The 16,712-nt window shown below is 44.2% G+C and overlaps 2 protein-coding genes across 34 annotated transcripts in view; one reads left to right on the forward strand and one right to left on the reverse strand.

The window, feature by feature from the left end:
- LOC139573527 (E3 ubiquitin-protein ligase UBR5) overlaps positions 1-16,712 on the reverse strand; it is a 49,137-nt gene that overhangs the window by 13,643 nt on the left and 18,782 nt on the right. For 16 of the 30 annotated variants that reach the window (XM_071397073.1, XM_071397059.1, XM_071397060.1 and 13 more), the window contains 17 exons: positions 16,401-16,498; positions 16,016-16,173; positions 15,786-15,877; positions 15,503-15,649; positions 15,227-15,345; positions 14,949-15,075; positions 14,518-14,656; positions 14,032-14,192; positions 13,565-13,804; positions 13,237-13,360; positions 12,913-13,024; positions 12,654-12,809; positions 11,071-11,328; positions 10,590-10,858; positions 9,932-10,149; positions 9,555-9,788; positions 9,249-9,322 (listed from right to left, as the gene is read on the reverse strand). In XM_071397073.1, coding sequence (XP_071253174.1) covers positions 9,249-9,322; positions 9,555-9,788; positions 9,932-10,149; positions 10,590-10,858; positions 11,071-11,328; positions 12,654-12,809; positions 12,913-13,024; positions 13,237-13,360; positions 13,565-13,804; positions 14,032-14,192; positions 14,518-14,656; positions 14,949-15,075; positions 15,227-15,345; positions 15,503-15,649; positions 15,786-15,877; positions 16,016-16,173; positions 16,401-16,498 — 2,726 coding nt within the window. The remainder of the gene's footprint in view (positions 1-9,248; positions 9,323-9,554; positions 9,789-9,931; positions 10,150-10,589; positions 10,859-11,070; positions 11,329-12,653; positions 12,810-12,912; positions 13,025-13,236; positions 13,361-13,564; positions 13,805-14,031; positions 14,193-14,517; positions 14,657-14,948; positions 15,076-15,226; positions 15,346-15,502; positions 15,650-15,785; positions 15,878-16,015; positions 16,174-16,400; positions 16,499-16,712) is intronic. The other 14 variants (XM_071397070.1, XM_071397062.1, XM_071397081.1 and 11 more) reach the window with 6 other exon arrangements.
- LOC139573532 (myb/SANT-like DNA-binding domain-containing protein 4) lies at positions 503-4,388 on the forward strand. Of its 4 annotated transcripts, XR_011674618.1 has the most exons (12): positions 507-1,013; positions 1,323-1,393; positions 1,481-1,657; positions 1,748-1,809; positions 1,892-1,978; positions 2,066-2,107; positions 2,176-2,350; positions 2,430-2,465; positions 2,564-3,128; positions 3,198-3,313; positions 3,410-3,521; positions 3,616-4,388. XR_011674618.1 is itself a non-coding variant. In XM_071397089.1 (7 exons), exons 1-7 carry the CDS (start codon positions 856-858, stop codon positions 2,311-2,313), a joined length of 735 nt encoding a protein of 244 aa, XP_071253190.1. In that variant the 5' UTR covers positions 503-855; the 3' UTR covers positions 2,314-2,461. The 4 variants fall into 4 exon arrangements, 1 of the variants encoding a protein (XP_071253190.1); XR_011674620.1 differs by lacking the exon at positions 2,066-2,107 and having other exon boundaries at positions 504-1,013; XR_011674619.1 differs by lacking the exon at positions 3,198-3,313.

A 16,712-nucleotide genomic window follows, 5' to 3' on the forward strand; every position in this document is an offset into this window, starting at 1 on the left:
AATTGATGTGTCTCTCTGCAAAATCAAAGGATGTTTTGGAACTTCTGAACCTAAGGCGCCAATGTAAACTCAGATTTTTGGATATAAATATGAACTTTACTGAACAAAACATACATGTATTGTGTAACATGAAGTCCTATGAGTGTCATCTGATGAAGATCAAAGGTTAGTGATTAATTTGATCTATATTTCTGCTTTTAGTGAATCCTCTCTTTGGCTGGAAAAATGGCTGTGTTATTCTGTGAATAGGCACTCACCTAACAATCGTTTGGTTTGCTTTCGTTGTAAAGCCTTTTTGAAATCGGACACTGTGGCTGGATTTACAACAAGTGTATCTTTAAAATGGTGTAAAATACATGTATGTTTGAGGAATTTTAATTATGGGATTTCTGTTGTTTTGAATTTGGCGCCCTGCAGTTTCACTGGCTGTTGAAGAGGTGGGACGCCACCATCTCACGTACCCTAGAGAGGTTAAACATATCTTGTAAAAAAAAATCAATCTTAACATTATCACTAGTTAACTACACATGGTTGATGATTTTACTAGTTTATCTAGCTTGTCCTGCGTTGCAAATAAACAATGCAGTGCCTGTTAATTTATCATCGAATCACAGCTTACTTCGCCAAACAGGGGCCTGTTGCACAAAAGTAGAATTAAGACATCCGGGATAAATGACTCACCTGAGCTCAATGAAGCCAAAACATGTGCGTCCAGGCTTAATTGGTTGCACAAAGACCAAGCCAGGATGAGCAGACACGGATTCATTAAGCCAGGTGAAACCAATCCTGGATAGGTGCGCGCTCACGGCTCACTCAAATAGACCCCGCCACAGATCACAGATTAACTGATTTACCATGGCAACTAGAGCCGCGTACTTTTCCCCGTCGGAAGCACAAATCCTCATGGAGGCATACGAGGAGGTAAAAGATATAATTAAGAAGAAAGGCAACACCGCCACAGTGATAAAGCAAAGAGAAAAAGCGTGGCAAAGTATTGCAGACCGCCTGAATGCGTAAGTAGTGCACAATTACACACTCACCGCTCCGCTGAAACATCACAATTACAATTCAAATATTTAATTCACATCTCCAAAAATGCAGTTGTACTGTAATTATGAAACGGTTAAATTTTTAATTGAAATGCACTGCAGATATGAGTGAAATTGTGTAAAGTAACTCCATCACACTGTATAAAGCTATGATACATTTTTTGATATTTTTACTGAAAACAAGACAAAAATACCAAGTAATTTTTTGCAGTGTGACTCCATTAAATGTGTGTGTGTGTGTGTGTGTGTGTGTGTGTGTGTGTGTGTGTGTAGATTAAACATGAACGGGCCAAAACGGACATGGCAGCAGGTCAAAATCAAATACAAGAACATTCTGCAGAATGGTATGGTCCCTGACTAATATTTAACAAAGCACAAGCATATATTGTACCCAGAAGGTGCCTGCTCACACATTGTCTGTACTGTTTTAGCAGTGAAAAAGAATACCCACAGACAAGGCACGGGTGGTGGGTCACCAAAGGCTGACCTTACCCCAGCAGAGGACATGGCCTTGGAGCTAAATAAAGGCAGGCCCGTCTTAGAGGGGATCCCTGGGGGGAAAGAGACGAGCATAGGTTCCTCCCAAGATGCCACCCGCTTCATTCAAGGTATGTCCTTCCATCTCTACATGGGATACAACCACATTCATATTGAATTAATTTGGACTGTCTGACTTTGGTTTACCTATTGCCTTGCAGTGTCTGGCAGCACTGTGTTCCTGTTAGAGCCACCAGCACAAGCACCAGACGATGCTGATCCAGTGAGTACTCCATCAAAGGCATACTGTAGGCCTGGCATGTCTTGTCTACTAGCTTCAATATGAATCCGATTAAATGTGATAGGGTGAAGGCCCCAGTGCAGCAGCAACAGCACATGATGGAGACGATGATGAGGAGGAGACCATCTCTCTGGATTCCAGAAGGCATGAGGTATCATGTTAAGACTGTGAAAGTACTATTTACTCTACAATGGTGAGGAGTCCTCATCAAAATCAAAAAATCTAATTTCTTTTACAGGACCCAGATGCTATACAGTGGGAAAACCAGCCTGGCAACATAGTGCGTATTAATAAAAGGACACCACATCCTGCCAAATTCCAGCTGCGCTAATTGTATTGTGTTCACAGAGCTCACAAGCTATCAGAAAGTTGTATGGCAACCACCTCCGGCGCCAAATAGAACTGGCAGACATAGACATTCAGTACAAGAAGAAAAAGATGGAAAATCTTGCACTGGAGTCCGAAATAAAAAAAGAGGACAATTAGGAAACTGGACCTTGAAATAAAAAAACTTGAGAGGGAGGTGAGATATGCCTTCAATGTACACTGTATGCTAACTGTAACACAAATGTATTAATCATTATTTTTCTTTCCTCCCCCAGCTCCAAGAAGATGACACAGCTCAAAATAAAAATTAGGTATATTCTCGTAAAGTCAAGTGAGCCATGACATATGAGCTCTTATTGTGAGCACACAGGACGGTGGCATCTTTGTAAGGTTTTTTTTATTTTCCCAGCAATCAGTACAACCAAGTCATCGTTATAAGGCATCGCCCTCTTTTGCCCACCCCCCCAGCACCAGGTGTGGCCACTAGCCTATATGACGGCCCAAAATTGTGTGTTCCTTTCTGCTCTGACAATGGCATGCCCATTCGTGCGAGATGTGGTGGATGAAGAAGCACTTGTGCTGAGGAGAGCCTTCAGGCGAGAAAGGGTCTTCAGGGACCGGTTGGACCCACTGGCCTTCCCTGATGACCATCTATATGAAAGATACAGGTTTTCTGCAGATGGCATCAGGTATCTATGCAGACTACTGGGTCCCAGGATTAAGCACCGCACTGCACGGAGCCATGCACTGAGTGTGGAGCAAATGGTTTGTGTGGCCTTGCGCTTTTTTGCTAGTGGAGCCTTCCTGTACTCAGTGGGGGATGCAGAACAGCTGAACAAGGCCACAATTTGCCGCACAATAAGGAGTGCGGCAAATTGTGTGTCTGGCTATCAAAGCATTAGCAGATGTCTTCATCTCCTTCCCTGGCCACAGAAGACTCTGTGACATCAAAGAGGAGTTCTATAGGATTGCAGGTAAGAGGATCTACAAATTACAGGACAACTGTTAACACATAGTAGGATACTCATTACTTTGTGTGACAGGTTTCCCCAATGTCATTGGTGCAGTGGACTGCACACACATAAGGATAAAAGCCCCCTCAGGTGCCCATGAGGCCGATTTTGTGAATAGGAAATCCTTTCACAGCATTAATGTTCAGGTGAACATAACTTTTTGATATTGTCCATTGACGAACACTCTGCATTGCCAGTGATGTGCATTGATTGGTGTAATATTCCTCATCTTATGATTTCAGATGGTCTGCAATGCTGACTGTGTGATCAGCAATGTTGTGGCAAAATGGCCTGGCTCAGTCCATGACTCCAGAATCTTTCGGGCCTCTGAAATCTATCAGTGCCTATCACAAGGTAAGCCACACAACCCCTATTTATAACCATCATGGCTGTGTCAAGAATATCACTGTGTTTATGAGGTAGTAATGATGAGATTTTGTGTTGACAGGTGAATTCTCTGGTGTGTTGCTGGGAGACAGGGGGTATGGCTGCCAGCCTTTTCTCCTGACACCTTTCACAGACCCCCAGGAAGCACAGCAGGCCTACAACCATGCCCATGCCAGGACCAGGGCCAGAGTTGAAATGACCTTTGGCCTCCTGAAGGCACGCTTTCACTGCCTTCACAAATTAAGGGTCAGCCCTGTTAGGGCATGTGATATTACTGTGGCTTGTGCTGTCCTCCACAATGTGGCCTGCCTGAGGAAGGAGAGGGCCCCCAGAGTGCCACCAGCCATGGACTGGGACAATCCGGCAATCTTCCCTGATGACGACAGTGGTCGGCTGCTGAGGGACCAATATGTGTTGAATTATTTTAGTTAGTATGTGTGCTTTCAATTTTGGTTAAATATGTCCTGCGGTGGCAGAGGAATTTGGTTTTTTTTGGGTTCGTTTTTTGACGAATTTGGCCTCTTATGATGTTTGTGCGGTATACTGTGTGTAATACAAGGCTGCAGGGAGGCTACTGCATCCATTCATTTGTCTGTTCAGTTGATGTGTATGGATTTGTCCTGCATTTATTTTAGTGTGCAGACATGCAGGGTGTGTTATATACAGACCTTTGAATGTGTATGTATCATTTTGTATAATATGCTTGGATTCTGTGCTTTCCATCTTGTAGAGTCACTGTGACTTCAGTTTCGAAAGGAGCTGATGGTTTACCTGCTTTGTTTTGTCCTTATTCAATAAAGGAACATAATGTTACACATTGTGTTTTTATATTCATATGGAATGTGTATTTGTTTATATGACAGAGTACTAGGGCCACACTGAAGAAAAAGGATAAAGTCATAAATTTATGAGGCTGGTTCTTTCTGCAGAAAAGCTACATATTGTTTTTACAGTTTTGATACTTATGACAATGTGATACTTAATATTCTGGCACATCAGCATGTCTTTGTTTATGAAACCATACTGAAGTACAATTTCACGAAATGCCCCACATCTGTCATTTTAACAACTGTCCTCCTTTAAAACAACTGGTTACAATATTATGACTTGTGTTTTTTTCCCCTCTGTGGCCCTAATATTCTATCATTTTATATATAGCCTTATAGTCTATGGGAAACTGTAAATTATCTAATGATAGCAACATCATCTAAAAATCGTTTTTTATCCAAAATCATTGAAATTAATGATCACAAACGTTTAAATAATAACAGTGGGTCTAGTTATATGTGATAACAATGTATAGTGAGCAGTGAAATAACTATTGGTTTCCATTTGTGGTGACTGCTGACTGACATTAGGGATGAGATTAAATAGATCCTGGAATTTAGCCTGGTCTGGAGCAGGCTAGCTCCACAGAATAAATCTCCATGGTAATTTATACCATAACATATCCTCCTGCCCCCTATCCATCTTTAGTGCAACCGGATTACGGATCAATTGAGCCAGGATCACCAAGATATCCTGGCTTAATCCCTTATCCTAGTTTTGTGCAACAGGCCCCAGGTGATGATTTAACAAGCGCATTCGCGAACAAAAGCACTGTTATTGCACCAATGTACCTAACCATAAACATCAATGCCTTTCCTAAAATCAATACACAAGTATATATTTTTTAAACCTGCATATTTAGTTAAGAAATTCATGTTAGCAGGCAATATTAACTAGGGAAATTGTGTCACTTCTCTTGCGTTCTGTGCAAGCAAAGTCAAGGTATATGCAGCCATTTGGGCCGCCGGGCTCGTTGCGAACTGCGTGAAGACCATTTCTTCCTAACAAAGACCGTAATTCATTTGCCTGAATTTTACATAATTATGACATAACATTGAAGGTTGTGCAATGTAACAGCAATATTAAGACTTAGGGATGCCACCCGTTCGATAAAATACAGAACGGTTCCGTATTTCACTGAAAGAATAAACATTTTGTTTTCGAATGATAGGTCATTAATATAGTAAAATCCGTAAACTAAGGCTCGTATTTCTGTGTGATTAATATATTATAATTAAGTCTATGATTTGACATTTCATAGAGCAGTCTGAGCGGTGGTCGGCAGCAGCAGGCATTCATTCAAACAGCACTTTCCTGCATTTGCCAGCAGCTCTTCACAATGCTTGAAGCACAGCGCTGTTTATGTTTTCAAGCCTATCATCTCCCGAGATTAGGCTGGCAATACTATAGTGCCTATAAGAAAATCCAATAGTCAAAGGTAATGAAATACAAATGGTAGAGAGAAATAGTCCTATAATAACTATAATAACTACAACCTAAAACTTCTTACCTGGGAATATTGAAGACTCATGTTAAAAGGAACCACCAGCTTTCATATGTTCTCATGTTCTGAGCAAGGAACTTAAACGTTAGCTTTTTTCCATGGCACATGTTGCACTTTTACTTTCTTCTCCAACACTTTTTTTTTTGCATTATTTCAACCAAATTGAACATGTTTAATAATTTATTTTAGACTAAATTGATTTTTATTTATGTATTATATTAAGTTAAAATACGTATTAAATCAGTATTGTTGTAATTGTCATTACAACAATATATATAAAATAAAAAAATTCAAAAATAATAAAAATCGCCCGATTAAATCGGTATCGGCTTTTTTGGCCCTCCAATAATCGGTATCGGTGTTGAAAAATCATAATCGGTCGACCTTTATTTTTGATACTGACTGTTAGCACTTGGTGGCCTGTAGCAACACCAAAAGAAAAGGCTTTAGATGTGCCAAGTGAACTTACAACCACAACACTTAAAATAACACTTGACATAAGGTCTTCTCTAAGCATTACAGGGATACGGCTCTGAATATATACAGCAACTCTGAGGACCAGACAGGTAATGTAGCCAGGACTCTTACGATAAGTGCCATGGGATCTTTAGTGACCAGAGTCAGGACACCCGTTTAACATCCCACCCGAAAGACTGCACCCTACACAGGGCAATGTCCCCAATCACTGCCCTGAGGCATTGAGATATATAAAAAAGTTAGACCAGAGGAAATGGTGCCTCCTATTGGCCCTCCAACACCACTTCCAGCAGCATCTGGACTCCCAATCCAGGGACCGACCAGGACCAACCCTGCTTAGCTTCAGAAGCAAGCCCGCAGTGGGATGCAGGGTGGAAGCACAGCATGTGGTGTTAGTGTGATAGTTTGGGGATGCTTTGCTGCCTCAGGACCTGGACGACTTGCCTTAATAGAAGGAACCATGAATTCTGCTCTGTATCAGAGAATTCTACAGGAGAATGTCAGGCCATCCGTCTGTGAGCTGAAGCGCAGCTGGGTCACGCAGCAAGATAATGATCCAAAACACACATTCATGTCTACATGAAAGTGGCAAAAAAGCAACACATTTTAAGTTTTGGAATGGTCTAGTCCTGTGGTTCCCAAACTTTTTATAGTCCCGTACCCCTTCAAACATTCAACCTCTAGCTGCGTACCCCCTCTAGCATTAGGGTCAGGGCACTCTCAAATGTTGTTTTTTGCCATCATTGTAAGCCTGCCACACACACACACTATACAATAAATTGATTAAACATGAGTCAGTTTGTCACAACACGGCTAGTGGGAAGTGACAAAGAGCTCTTATAGGACCAGGGCACAAATAATATCAATACTTTTGCTCTTTATTTAACCATCTTACATATAAAACCTTATTCATCAAAAATTGTGACTAACTCACCACAGGTTAATGAGAAGGGTGTGCTTGAAAGGATGCTCATAACTCTGCAATGTTGGATTGTATTGGAGGGGGTCGGTCTTAAATCATTTCACACACAGTCTTTGCCTGTATTTAGTTTAAGCTAGTGAGGGCTGAGAATCCACTCTCACAGAGGGACATGGTTGCAAAGGGCATCAGTGTCTTAACAGCGCGATTTGCCAAGGAAAGAAACTCTGAGCGCAGCCCTATTCAGATATCTGGCAGTGACTGATTAAATTCAATTTTCACAGAATCGCTTGTTGTAATTTCGATGAGGTTCTCTTGTTCAGATATCGGTAAGTGGACTGGAGGCAGGCCATTAAAGGGATAACGAATCCAGTTTGAGTGTCCGTTTCGGGAAAGTACCTGCGTAATTGGGCACCCAGCTCACTCAGGTGCTCCACTATATCACATTCAACATTTTCCATAAGTTGGAGTTCATTTGCACAAAAAAAAAACATACAATGATTGAAAGACCTGTGTGTGGTCCTTGTTAATGCAGACAGAAGAGAGCTCCAAGTTCTTAATCATAGCCTCAATTTTGTCCCGCACATTGAATATAGTTGCGGAGAGTCCCTGTAATCCTAGATTCCGATCACCCAGATATGACGAGTTTGTAACACGACTGGCCTCATGCAATCGGTCAGACAAGTGAAAATTATGGTCAGTAAATAAAACTAAGCTTGTCTCTCAATTCCAAAAAACGTGTCAATACTTTGCCCCTTGATAACCAGCGCACTTCTTCTGTATGTTGTAAAAGTTTTACATGGTCACTGCCCATATCATTGCATAATGCAGAAAATAAACGAGAGTTCAGGGGCCTTGCTTTAACAAAGTTAACCATTTTCACTGTAGTGTCCATAACATATTTCAAGCTGTCAGGCATTCTCTTGGTAGCAAGAGCCTCTCGGTGGATGCTGCAGTGTACCCAAGTGGCGCCGGGGGCAACTGCTTCGCCCGCGCATTACCACTCCACTATGTCTCCCTGTCATGGCTTTTGCGCCATCTGTACAGATACCAACACATCTTGACCACCAAAGTCCATTTGATGTCACAAAGTTGTCCAGTACCTTAAAAATATCCTCTCATGTCCTGGTTTCCGGTAGTTTGCGTAAGGATGTCTTCCTTAATTGACCCCCCATAAATGTAACGGACAAATACCAGGAGCTGAGCCAGGCCCACCACATCTGTTGACTCATCCAGCTGTAACGCATATAATTCACTGGCTTGTAAACGAAGGAGTAATTGTTTCAAAACATCTCCTGCCATGTCACTGATGCGTCGTGAAACAGTGCTTGATGAAGGCATTGTCTGTATAGTTTTTCTGGGCCTTTTCCCCCAGCATTGTCCCAGCAATATCCATGGCAGCAGGAAGAATTAAGTCCTCCACAATAGTATGGTGCTTGCCTGTCCTAGCCACTCAGTAGGTCACCATATAAGACGCTTCTAGCCCCTTCTTATTAATGGTATATGTTGATTTCATACATGTCTTACTACTTGAAAGTCGTCTTTATTCTCGCTCAAGAAAACTTGCTGTATTTTTCAACTTGCTGTATTTTTCAAATTGCCCGTTTCATTTCTAAATGTCTGCGCAAGAGTGAAGGTTTCCTGCGAGAGAGTAATGGTTAATGTGATTGGATGTTAATTATTTGACTAGGTTTCCTGTATTTAACATTGTGTTGTTATTTCGATTAACACTAGATGGTTTAAGTCTATTAGTGGCAGTGAAACGAGGCTACTCAGGTGAGAAAACCTCACCCAGATGTATAGCCCCGTTGGAAAACATAAAATGTACTGTTTGGAAATGTGAAGAATTTATATATTTTTTGGTGTCAAACAGATGAAAAATAATAGGTTAAGACAACTGTATGAGAACACTTCAAACAGCACACACAAATATAAAAGCATATCATTCATATTTCGATTAACTTACTTTGATTGGTGTCCTCGTCATTCTCATGTTCAGAATCTTCATTGTCCAGTCCCAGTTCCAGAATCTCTCGGCTCCTGTGTGGTAAACGAATAGAGTTAAATCACACTGAATATTTGACATGCGGGTCATTTTCTAATGTGAGTCAGTGGCTCCTTCAATTAGGCTTTCCTTGATTCCTCACGTCCTTCTCAAAAAGCATTGCAGAAGAAGCCAAGGTCAGAGGTGAGGAACCATGGAGGAATGGAGAAAAGACAGTAGAGAAAGAGTCAGTGTAAACATGTCCATCCATTCCAGGGGAGTCAGTACCTCTTGCGGTCCATCTGTGTTGTGTCTAGAGTTGTCTGCTGGTTCATGGCTTTGATCCAGTAGATGAGGGCCTGGAAGACGTAGGCCACGTGTTTGAGAGAACACACATCCAGCACAGGCAGAACGTCAGAGTGCTCGTCATTATGGGAACGCATCAGAGACAGGGCGTAGTTCAGGAAGTCTCCCCGCGCTGACATCATCCCCTGACGCACTGTCAGCAGAGTGGCCGCACGTCTGGGAGGAAGAAACACACGTCAGCACAGATAGTGACTTGAAATATAATCCATAAACAATTAGAAACTAGTGGGGGCCTATGAAACACTGCTGATTGCAAATAAAGCATTCTATTCTCCTATTTTGGGTTACACTTATTTTACCCAGACCTGCGTCCCTCCAAGGTGCGGAGGCTGGCTTCCTCACGGGCAGTCATGCGCTCCCTGCGGGCAGAGTGCTGCGAGGCGTGGAGGGGGTGGGATGGGTGCCCGGGGTCGCCTGCTGAGGACAGGGCCGAGCCGTAACGCAGCTGAGCCTCTGTAGAGTCCATGATGGACACCATCCAGTTCCACGTAGGGATCAGCTTCTCCTCAACAAAGTTCTGGTGGTTTAACACACAGATAAGGTTGTTTCAGTCAGATCGTCAATAACACTTGTGTAGTGTAAAAGTCAATCTCATCAAATCAGTTTGATTCAGAAAGTTGTGGCTTCTTATCCCATAGGTACAACAGAATAATTACTATATAAAATACTTCCAGAACCACTTTGTTGACACCAACATGTGACCATTGGTAGGTAACATAATGCAAATTTGTATTTTACCTTTTTTTAACTAGGCAAGTCAGTTAATTAAGAACAAATTCTTATTTATAATGACGGCCTAGGAACAGTGGGTTAACTGCCTTGTTCAGGGGCAGAACAGATTTTTACATTGTCAGCTCAGGGATTCGATCTTGCAACCTTTCGGTTACTAGTCCAACGCACTAACCACTAGGCTACCTGCCGCCCCCGCAATGTGATCTGTATGTGGGTCTGTGTCACCTGCAGGTTGACAGCGTCCTGGTAGGTGAGTTTAACTGCAGCAGGGTACTGGGAGTAGACCAGGTGGTTGTACTTGGGGATGAGGCTCATCAGGTCAGAGATCTGTCTGATGACGATGCTGTAGGCCCGGGCTAAGCTGGAGGCTGACGTCAGGTAGCTGGACGAGTTGGAGGCCTCCAGAGCTGCAGCCGCAGCGGCCGCGCTGGTGCTGATGGCACTGCTGCGCCGCAGGTTGGACGGGTCGATGTAGATCAGACCTGTGGAGCTCGCTGCCGGGCAGAGACATGAGCGTCAGCACAGACAGACCTCACCAACATAGTACCCAGCAGAACATGACACCAAAAAACGTCCCACTGACTCAGTCCAATAAGCTCTTGCGATAGAATGACAAAGGACATTTTAAATCATTGCAAGACTGTCCTAATGCAGTCCATCTTGGATGTGTCCATATGGGAGTGCTTGTAGTAGTATTAGTACTGACCAGCGGGGGTGGAGGAGCTGGAGGGGGCGCTGCCCGTGGCTCTCTGGCTGGGGGTGTTGCGTACGGCCCACTGCATGGAGCGTGGCGCCTGGGCAGCACTGTTGACGTGGGAGGCGGTGGTGGTCCTCTCCAAGGGCTCGTCCAATAGAAAGGTCTCCTGGTCCACGTCGTCGCTCTGGCTGCTGCTGCTGTCTGAGTCGCTCGAGTCGTTGGACTGGGAGTCGTCCTCTGAAAAGAAGGCAGGGACACTGCTGGCACCTTGGAGGAGAGGGATGGGAAGAGGAAGGGGAACAGGAGGAGAGGAGGGATGGGGAAACAGAGGAGAGAGGAGTTTGAGCGGCTGCTCACCTTGCCAGGTAGCAGGAGTGCAGGTTAGTGTTCCACAAGACCAGATATCACCACTGCTAGCTAGCTACCACGCTACATTGAGAGGCTCAACTCAGCACAAACAACGCTGCTTCGTGTTGTTCAAATTAGGCTAAAGTACCAGTTACACCAGGGCGCAGTTTTTCGAAAGTTATCTGATTTCACCTATAGGATAGGAATAACCACATAGAAATAGAAATTAGTGAACAGACAAATCATTGACTTTAAAAATGGGGACTTGTTTTATTCATTCTGTTTCCAGCTATGCATTTAATCCAATCTGATGGGCTAAATCCAGATCGATCACGCTGAAAAACTGGGCCCAGGGCATTGGTTCCATCATAGGTTTTTATTTCTATTGTTTGTCTTATTTCTGAGTGATCTTAGTGTCTGAGGGGATGAGACACCATAATTATAAATATTTCCTGCCATTTCAAACGCAATTACAACCACAAACAAAGAATGAAAGGCAAAATGGAGATGAACACCAGGGGGGAACCCCACACCAGTTAGCAAGACTAAAGATATAGTGATTAGTTTGTTATTCAGGGGGAAACGCCAACAAGACAGTTAGACTTGGGAGTAAGACATTATTAGTTGATGAGAACCATGGTGATGTGTAAGGATGGAGGGCAATACTGTGAGACCTCCTTAGGAGAAGCTATGTGTGCACCTCAAAAATGTCACTCTAGCCCTGACATTTTATGCATTGTAGTAAAAAACAGCCCATACCAACACTTTGAAAAGCCAGGGACATTCTACTTCCTGCAAATGAAATACATTGAGTATTGAGTAATGATACTCATGGAGTAATAAGCCCTAGTAGTAGACTAGTTTGTCCGCAGTCTTAAGCCATGTTGTCAACAGTGGTAAGAACAATGTGACCTAAAAAGGAACGTTTTGTTTTTGTATCAAAAGGGCCTCTTCCCTTTTACTGGCTGGTGTGACGACCAGTCAAGACTGGTGATAATGTGACAGAAAAATAATTAGTTAGCCTGAACAGCAACTAAATATTAAAGAGGGTGGTGAGGCAGAAAGCAATTTCCATTTAGCAGTCTCTAGAACTCATGTAGGATCGTTAAATGAGGTCATTTAGACGGGTGGCTGGCCAGTGGCCACATCACAGAAGAAAATTAACCAGGGATTTCAATTCAACTAAAATGACAAGGACTTAATCTAAAATGTGAAAACAAAAGAATGGTGTGAATTATTAATACCTGCTTCGGAGCCAGCAGTTGCTGCGGTGACAACACTCCTCCGACCGCTGGCATTGTCCTGGTTGCTATGGTTACTCTCGCTGTCACTCTCTGTCTCCGCGGCAGCCAGCAGATCCAACTCCATGTCGCTTCCTAGAGAGGAAAGGACATCACCCTCTTCAACCGCCATCATCATCATTGTTAATCATTTGTAGAAAGATTGTATTATTCTACCACATTAGTGGTAGAAAAAAAGATGGAGTCCAGTCTAGGTTCTCACCATCCTCATCATGTTCATCATGCTGTCCCTCTGCCTCAGCGTTCTCCTCTCCCTGTTCCTCCTGGTCTTCATGGTGATCCTCCTCCCCGGCAACGCCCTCGACAACCTCTACCTGCCACAGACAGAGGTAGACAGCTGGGAATCAGTACAGAGAAAGCACATGACAATCAAGTGTTGGGCTCAATTCCATTTTAATTCAGTCAATCTCAGAAGTAAATTGAAATTCCAATTAAACTGACAGCAGCCCTGATTACACCCAAAACTTTGATCTTTGCTCCCCCCCCCCCCCAAGTGATATGTTCCTTTTCTAGTTAGACTCTTCACCTCTTCAACGTCAGCAGACACAATGTCATCCTGCTCCTCGTCTCTCCCTCTGACCGGCTGGGACTGGCTGCTGCGGCGAGGCTGGGGGTTCCTGATGATGTAGGACGATGCAGTCTGACTAGAACTGACATACAGGCAAACAAGACCATTTGAGTTAACAATGCCAATGTTTAAATCCAGCCACTTTAAACCAATATATAAATTGCAGAAGTGTTTCCCAAGATATATTTTCCCCAGAGGAAGGTCAAAGACCTCCAAATCAACAGAGCTGGGGTGGAAAACACGGTCTGCATGTCGGTCTGTGCGAATGCAGAGTAAAACCACTCACTTGCTGGACTGGTCTGGGGAGGGTCTCGGTGGCAACGGTTCCACAGAGAAGAGTTCCTCGCTGCCCTGCACGGCGTCGATGCTGGTGCTGGCCAGGGTGAAGGGGGCGGTGGGCCGGGCGATGCCCATCCTCACAGGCACGATGAGAGACTCCGCCACGTTGCACAGCTCCTCCACCGCATAGGGCAGCAGGGCCTGGAACACACGCCTGCACTTCCCAATGGGCTGGGGGATGAAGTTACTGGAAGAAACAACGAGAAAGGAGATTAGATGTAAACAACTGGAAGTATCAAATCAGTCCTTGCTGCTATGTATATATTCACCTAGGAGTGGGGAGGAGTACAAGACAAATACAATCTGTGTTTAAATCCACTAAAGGACTAGTCCAGTCCTTTAAAACCACCTAAACTAAAGGACTAGCCCTGTACAACAGGAAAATGGAGCTCAATCTAGATTTGGCACTCATACTTTTTCTTTTTGGACGAAGCCATCTCGACGCTGAGGATGACAAACACCCTGGCCACGGAGCGCAGGAACCTCCTGGTGACGACGATGGCCTCCTCTCTCCGGCCAGGAGTGTACTTGTTCTGCAGCTCCTTCACCAAGGTCCCCAGCAGGGTGTCAATAAACTACAGGAGACAGAGAAGATTCAGAGATGGTTAACTAACACACACGGACCACCTTCAAGGTTGACTCCACATCGTTAGAACACCTAGAGGGATAATGTTGCACTTGCCACATAGATAGATGGTGTACCCTCTGGGCAAGTTTCTCTGACCCAAATTAAATTCTCCAATGAAATAGCTGGAGTCCAGGACTAGGCTTAATCTGTGTGAGAATCCGACCCAGAGAGAAGACTTGCAACAGAAGATGGGAGGTGCGTCCTGTAGGTGTTACAACTGTGGTTGACTGACTCCAGAGGCTCTGAGTAATTTAAGGGGGGGATAGACTGACCCGACTTACTGTAATGTCAGGGGCACACTTGACAATGAGGCAGTGTGTGAAGCAGTCCAGGCGGATGGTGCCACTCTGCTGGTTCAGGTACACCTGCTCCTCTGGAAGGAGATGGGCGATACGGCTGCTGGCACTCAACCTAGAACACACAACCAGGAAGCCAGAGTTATAAATGTGACACTGCTAAGAAGACTCGTAACTGGTAAAACAGCTGGTCATCCGATATGGTACATTTCCTGAAGAAAATGTGCATGCTTGCTTCAGCTGTCTAAAATAGTTAAGGTAATGGAAGTATAAATTGGACACAAATTGGAGGGATGTACACAAAGGTTGGAGGGATGGCGGGATAAAAAGAAAGAGGTTGGAGGAATGGACAGAGGTTTGAGAGGTGACACTGAGCTGGTCAAGGCAGGCAGGGCTAGAGAACTCACGGGTCTTTATTCTCCTGGGATCCAAACATTATCATGGACTTGAGAGCATTCCAGTCCTGCAGCACCCTCTCCAGGGCCAGCTGGGCGAAGCGTGGAGGTTCCAGGTCATGGTCCGGCATGTCAGAGTCTGACACACATGGAGGACAACAAACCATTAGAATTGTCTCTTAGAATAGAGAATTGATGCGAATGAAAATAAACATTGAGCCATCATGCTAGACTTTCAGTGTTGCTTGAAGTGAAACCAGGCATGACAACAGTAGTAAACCTCCACCCACCTTCAGCATTGGCAGCCTTGCGGTTCCTGTCCTCTCTGATGCGAGGGGGCCGGTACTGGCAGTGCTCCACACTCTGCCTAGCAACAGTCTGCACCAGGAACAGAAGGATATGCTCCCCCCTGTTTGCCAGCCAGAGAGGAAAGGAAAAACACGTTACTAAAGCCCCCGAAAAAACACCTTACAGATTGAATGAAGAGAACCAACATTGGACTTAAAAACAATACGTGTTAACAATAAACACAAAATAGAGCCTACAGTCAGTCGGTGTGTGTTTACCGGCTGTTTGGACTGGTGACCAGGTTAGTGGTGGTGAGCAGTCTGTACAAAAGGTCCAGGCGAGCAGCTTTCTGTCCAGCGATCAGCGTCTTGCACTTACACTTCTCCCAGCAGTCACAGTACGCAGTGGGAGAGGTCCTCTTGAGTCTGAGGAGAAAGACATTAACATTAAAGGCCTGGTGCAAATCACCTGTATCAGATTCAGTGATGCATTACAACAGTATAAAACCAGGATGTAAGTAATAAAATCCACTAACACCAGGAAGGAGAGTGAAGTACATACTTGCAGTCGTGTCCTTTGTGACACACCCTGGCGCACTCAGTGCAGCAGCAGAGAGACTCCAACAGGCCGCAGGTCCGGCACTCAAAGATATCCTAGATGGGACATAGAGTAAATGGTCAGCAAAGATTCCCATCTGTGAAAAGGCAAACCAGTCTGAACGGCTGACTCATTTGTTGTGCGTGTTGCATTGTCCTCCCAAGTGACCCACTTGGTGTGTGTGTCCCCCTCACCTGGTTGATGTGTTCAGCTCCTGTCCAGGTGAAGCTGCAGGTGTCGTTGCAGCAGAGGACGTAGAGAGGAGAGTCGTCAGGGTTGGTCCCCGAGGGACAAATCATCTCCATGAACACAGAGTCTGCATCCACCTTCTCAGTCATGCCGGGGTCTCCCACTACACAACAGGTTTTGCAACGGAATATTAAAATCTGGATTTTGGTAGTATCTCCCCAGTTTTTTATTCTGCTCTCCTTAAAACACAGCACATATATAAATCACTTAATGTATAAATTAATGACTTCAGATGGCATTACATCAACATGTCAGCGTTTATATCCATTAGTAGTGCTGCCAAAGTCTCTTTCTCAACTAAAGGCATGAACAGTGTAGTGAGTGACATACCCTTGGCCATTTTCTGCGCAGCCTCCAGAACAGTAATAGCAGCTGGGTAAGCTCTCCCGCTGACTGCCAGCATGAACGGGGTCATTCCACGGGCATCCCTGTCAAACACAGTTTAGCAACATAAAGGGGGGAGGGGGGACAAACAAGAGAAAGCATCTTTTGAGCTTGAGAGCAATAGTTTAGTTCAGTATTTTAATGAAACAAGGCATTACTGTGTTATAAAATTAAAAAGGCTTGCCCAGACCCACTGGCCTTATCTCTCAATCTCATCCAAATCTCCTTCAAATCACACCTGCCTCTATCATAAACAAA

This window comes from Salvelinus alpinus, chromosome 4, assembly GCF_045679555.1.
Source record: "Salvelinus alpinus chromosome 4, SLU_Salpinus.1, whole genome shotgun sequence".
Taxonomy (NCBI): Eukaryota; Metazoa; Chordata; class Actinopteri; order Salmoniformes; family Salmonidae; genus Salvelinus; species Salvelinus alpinus.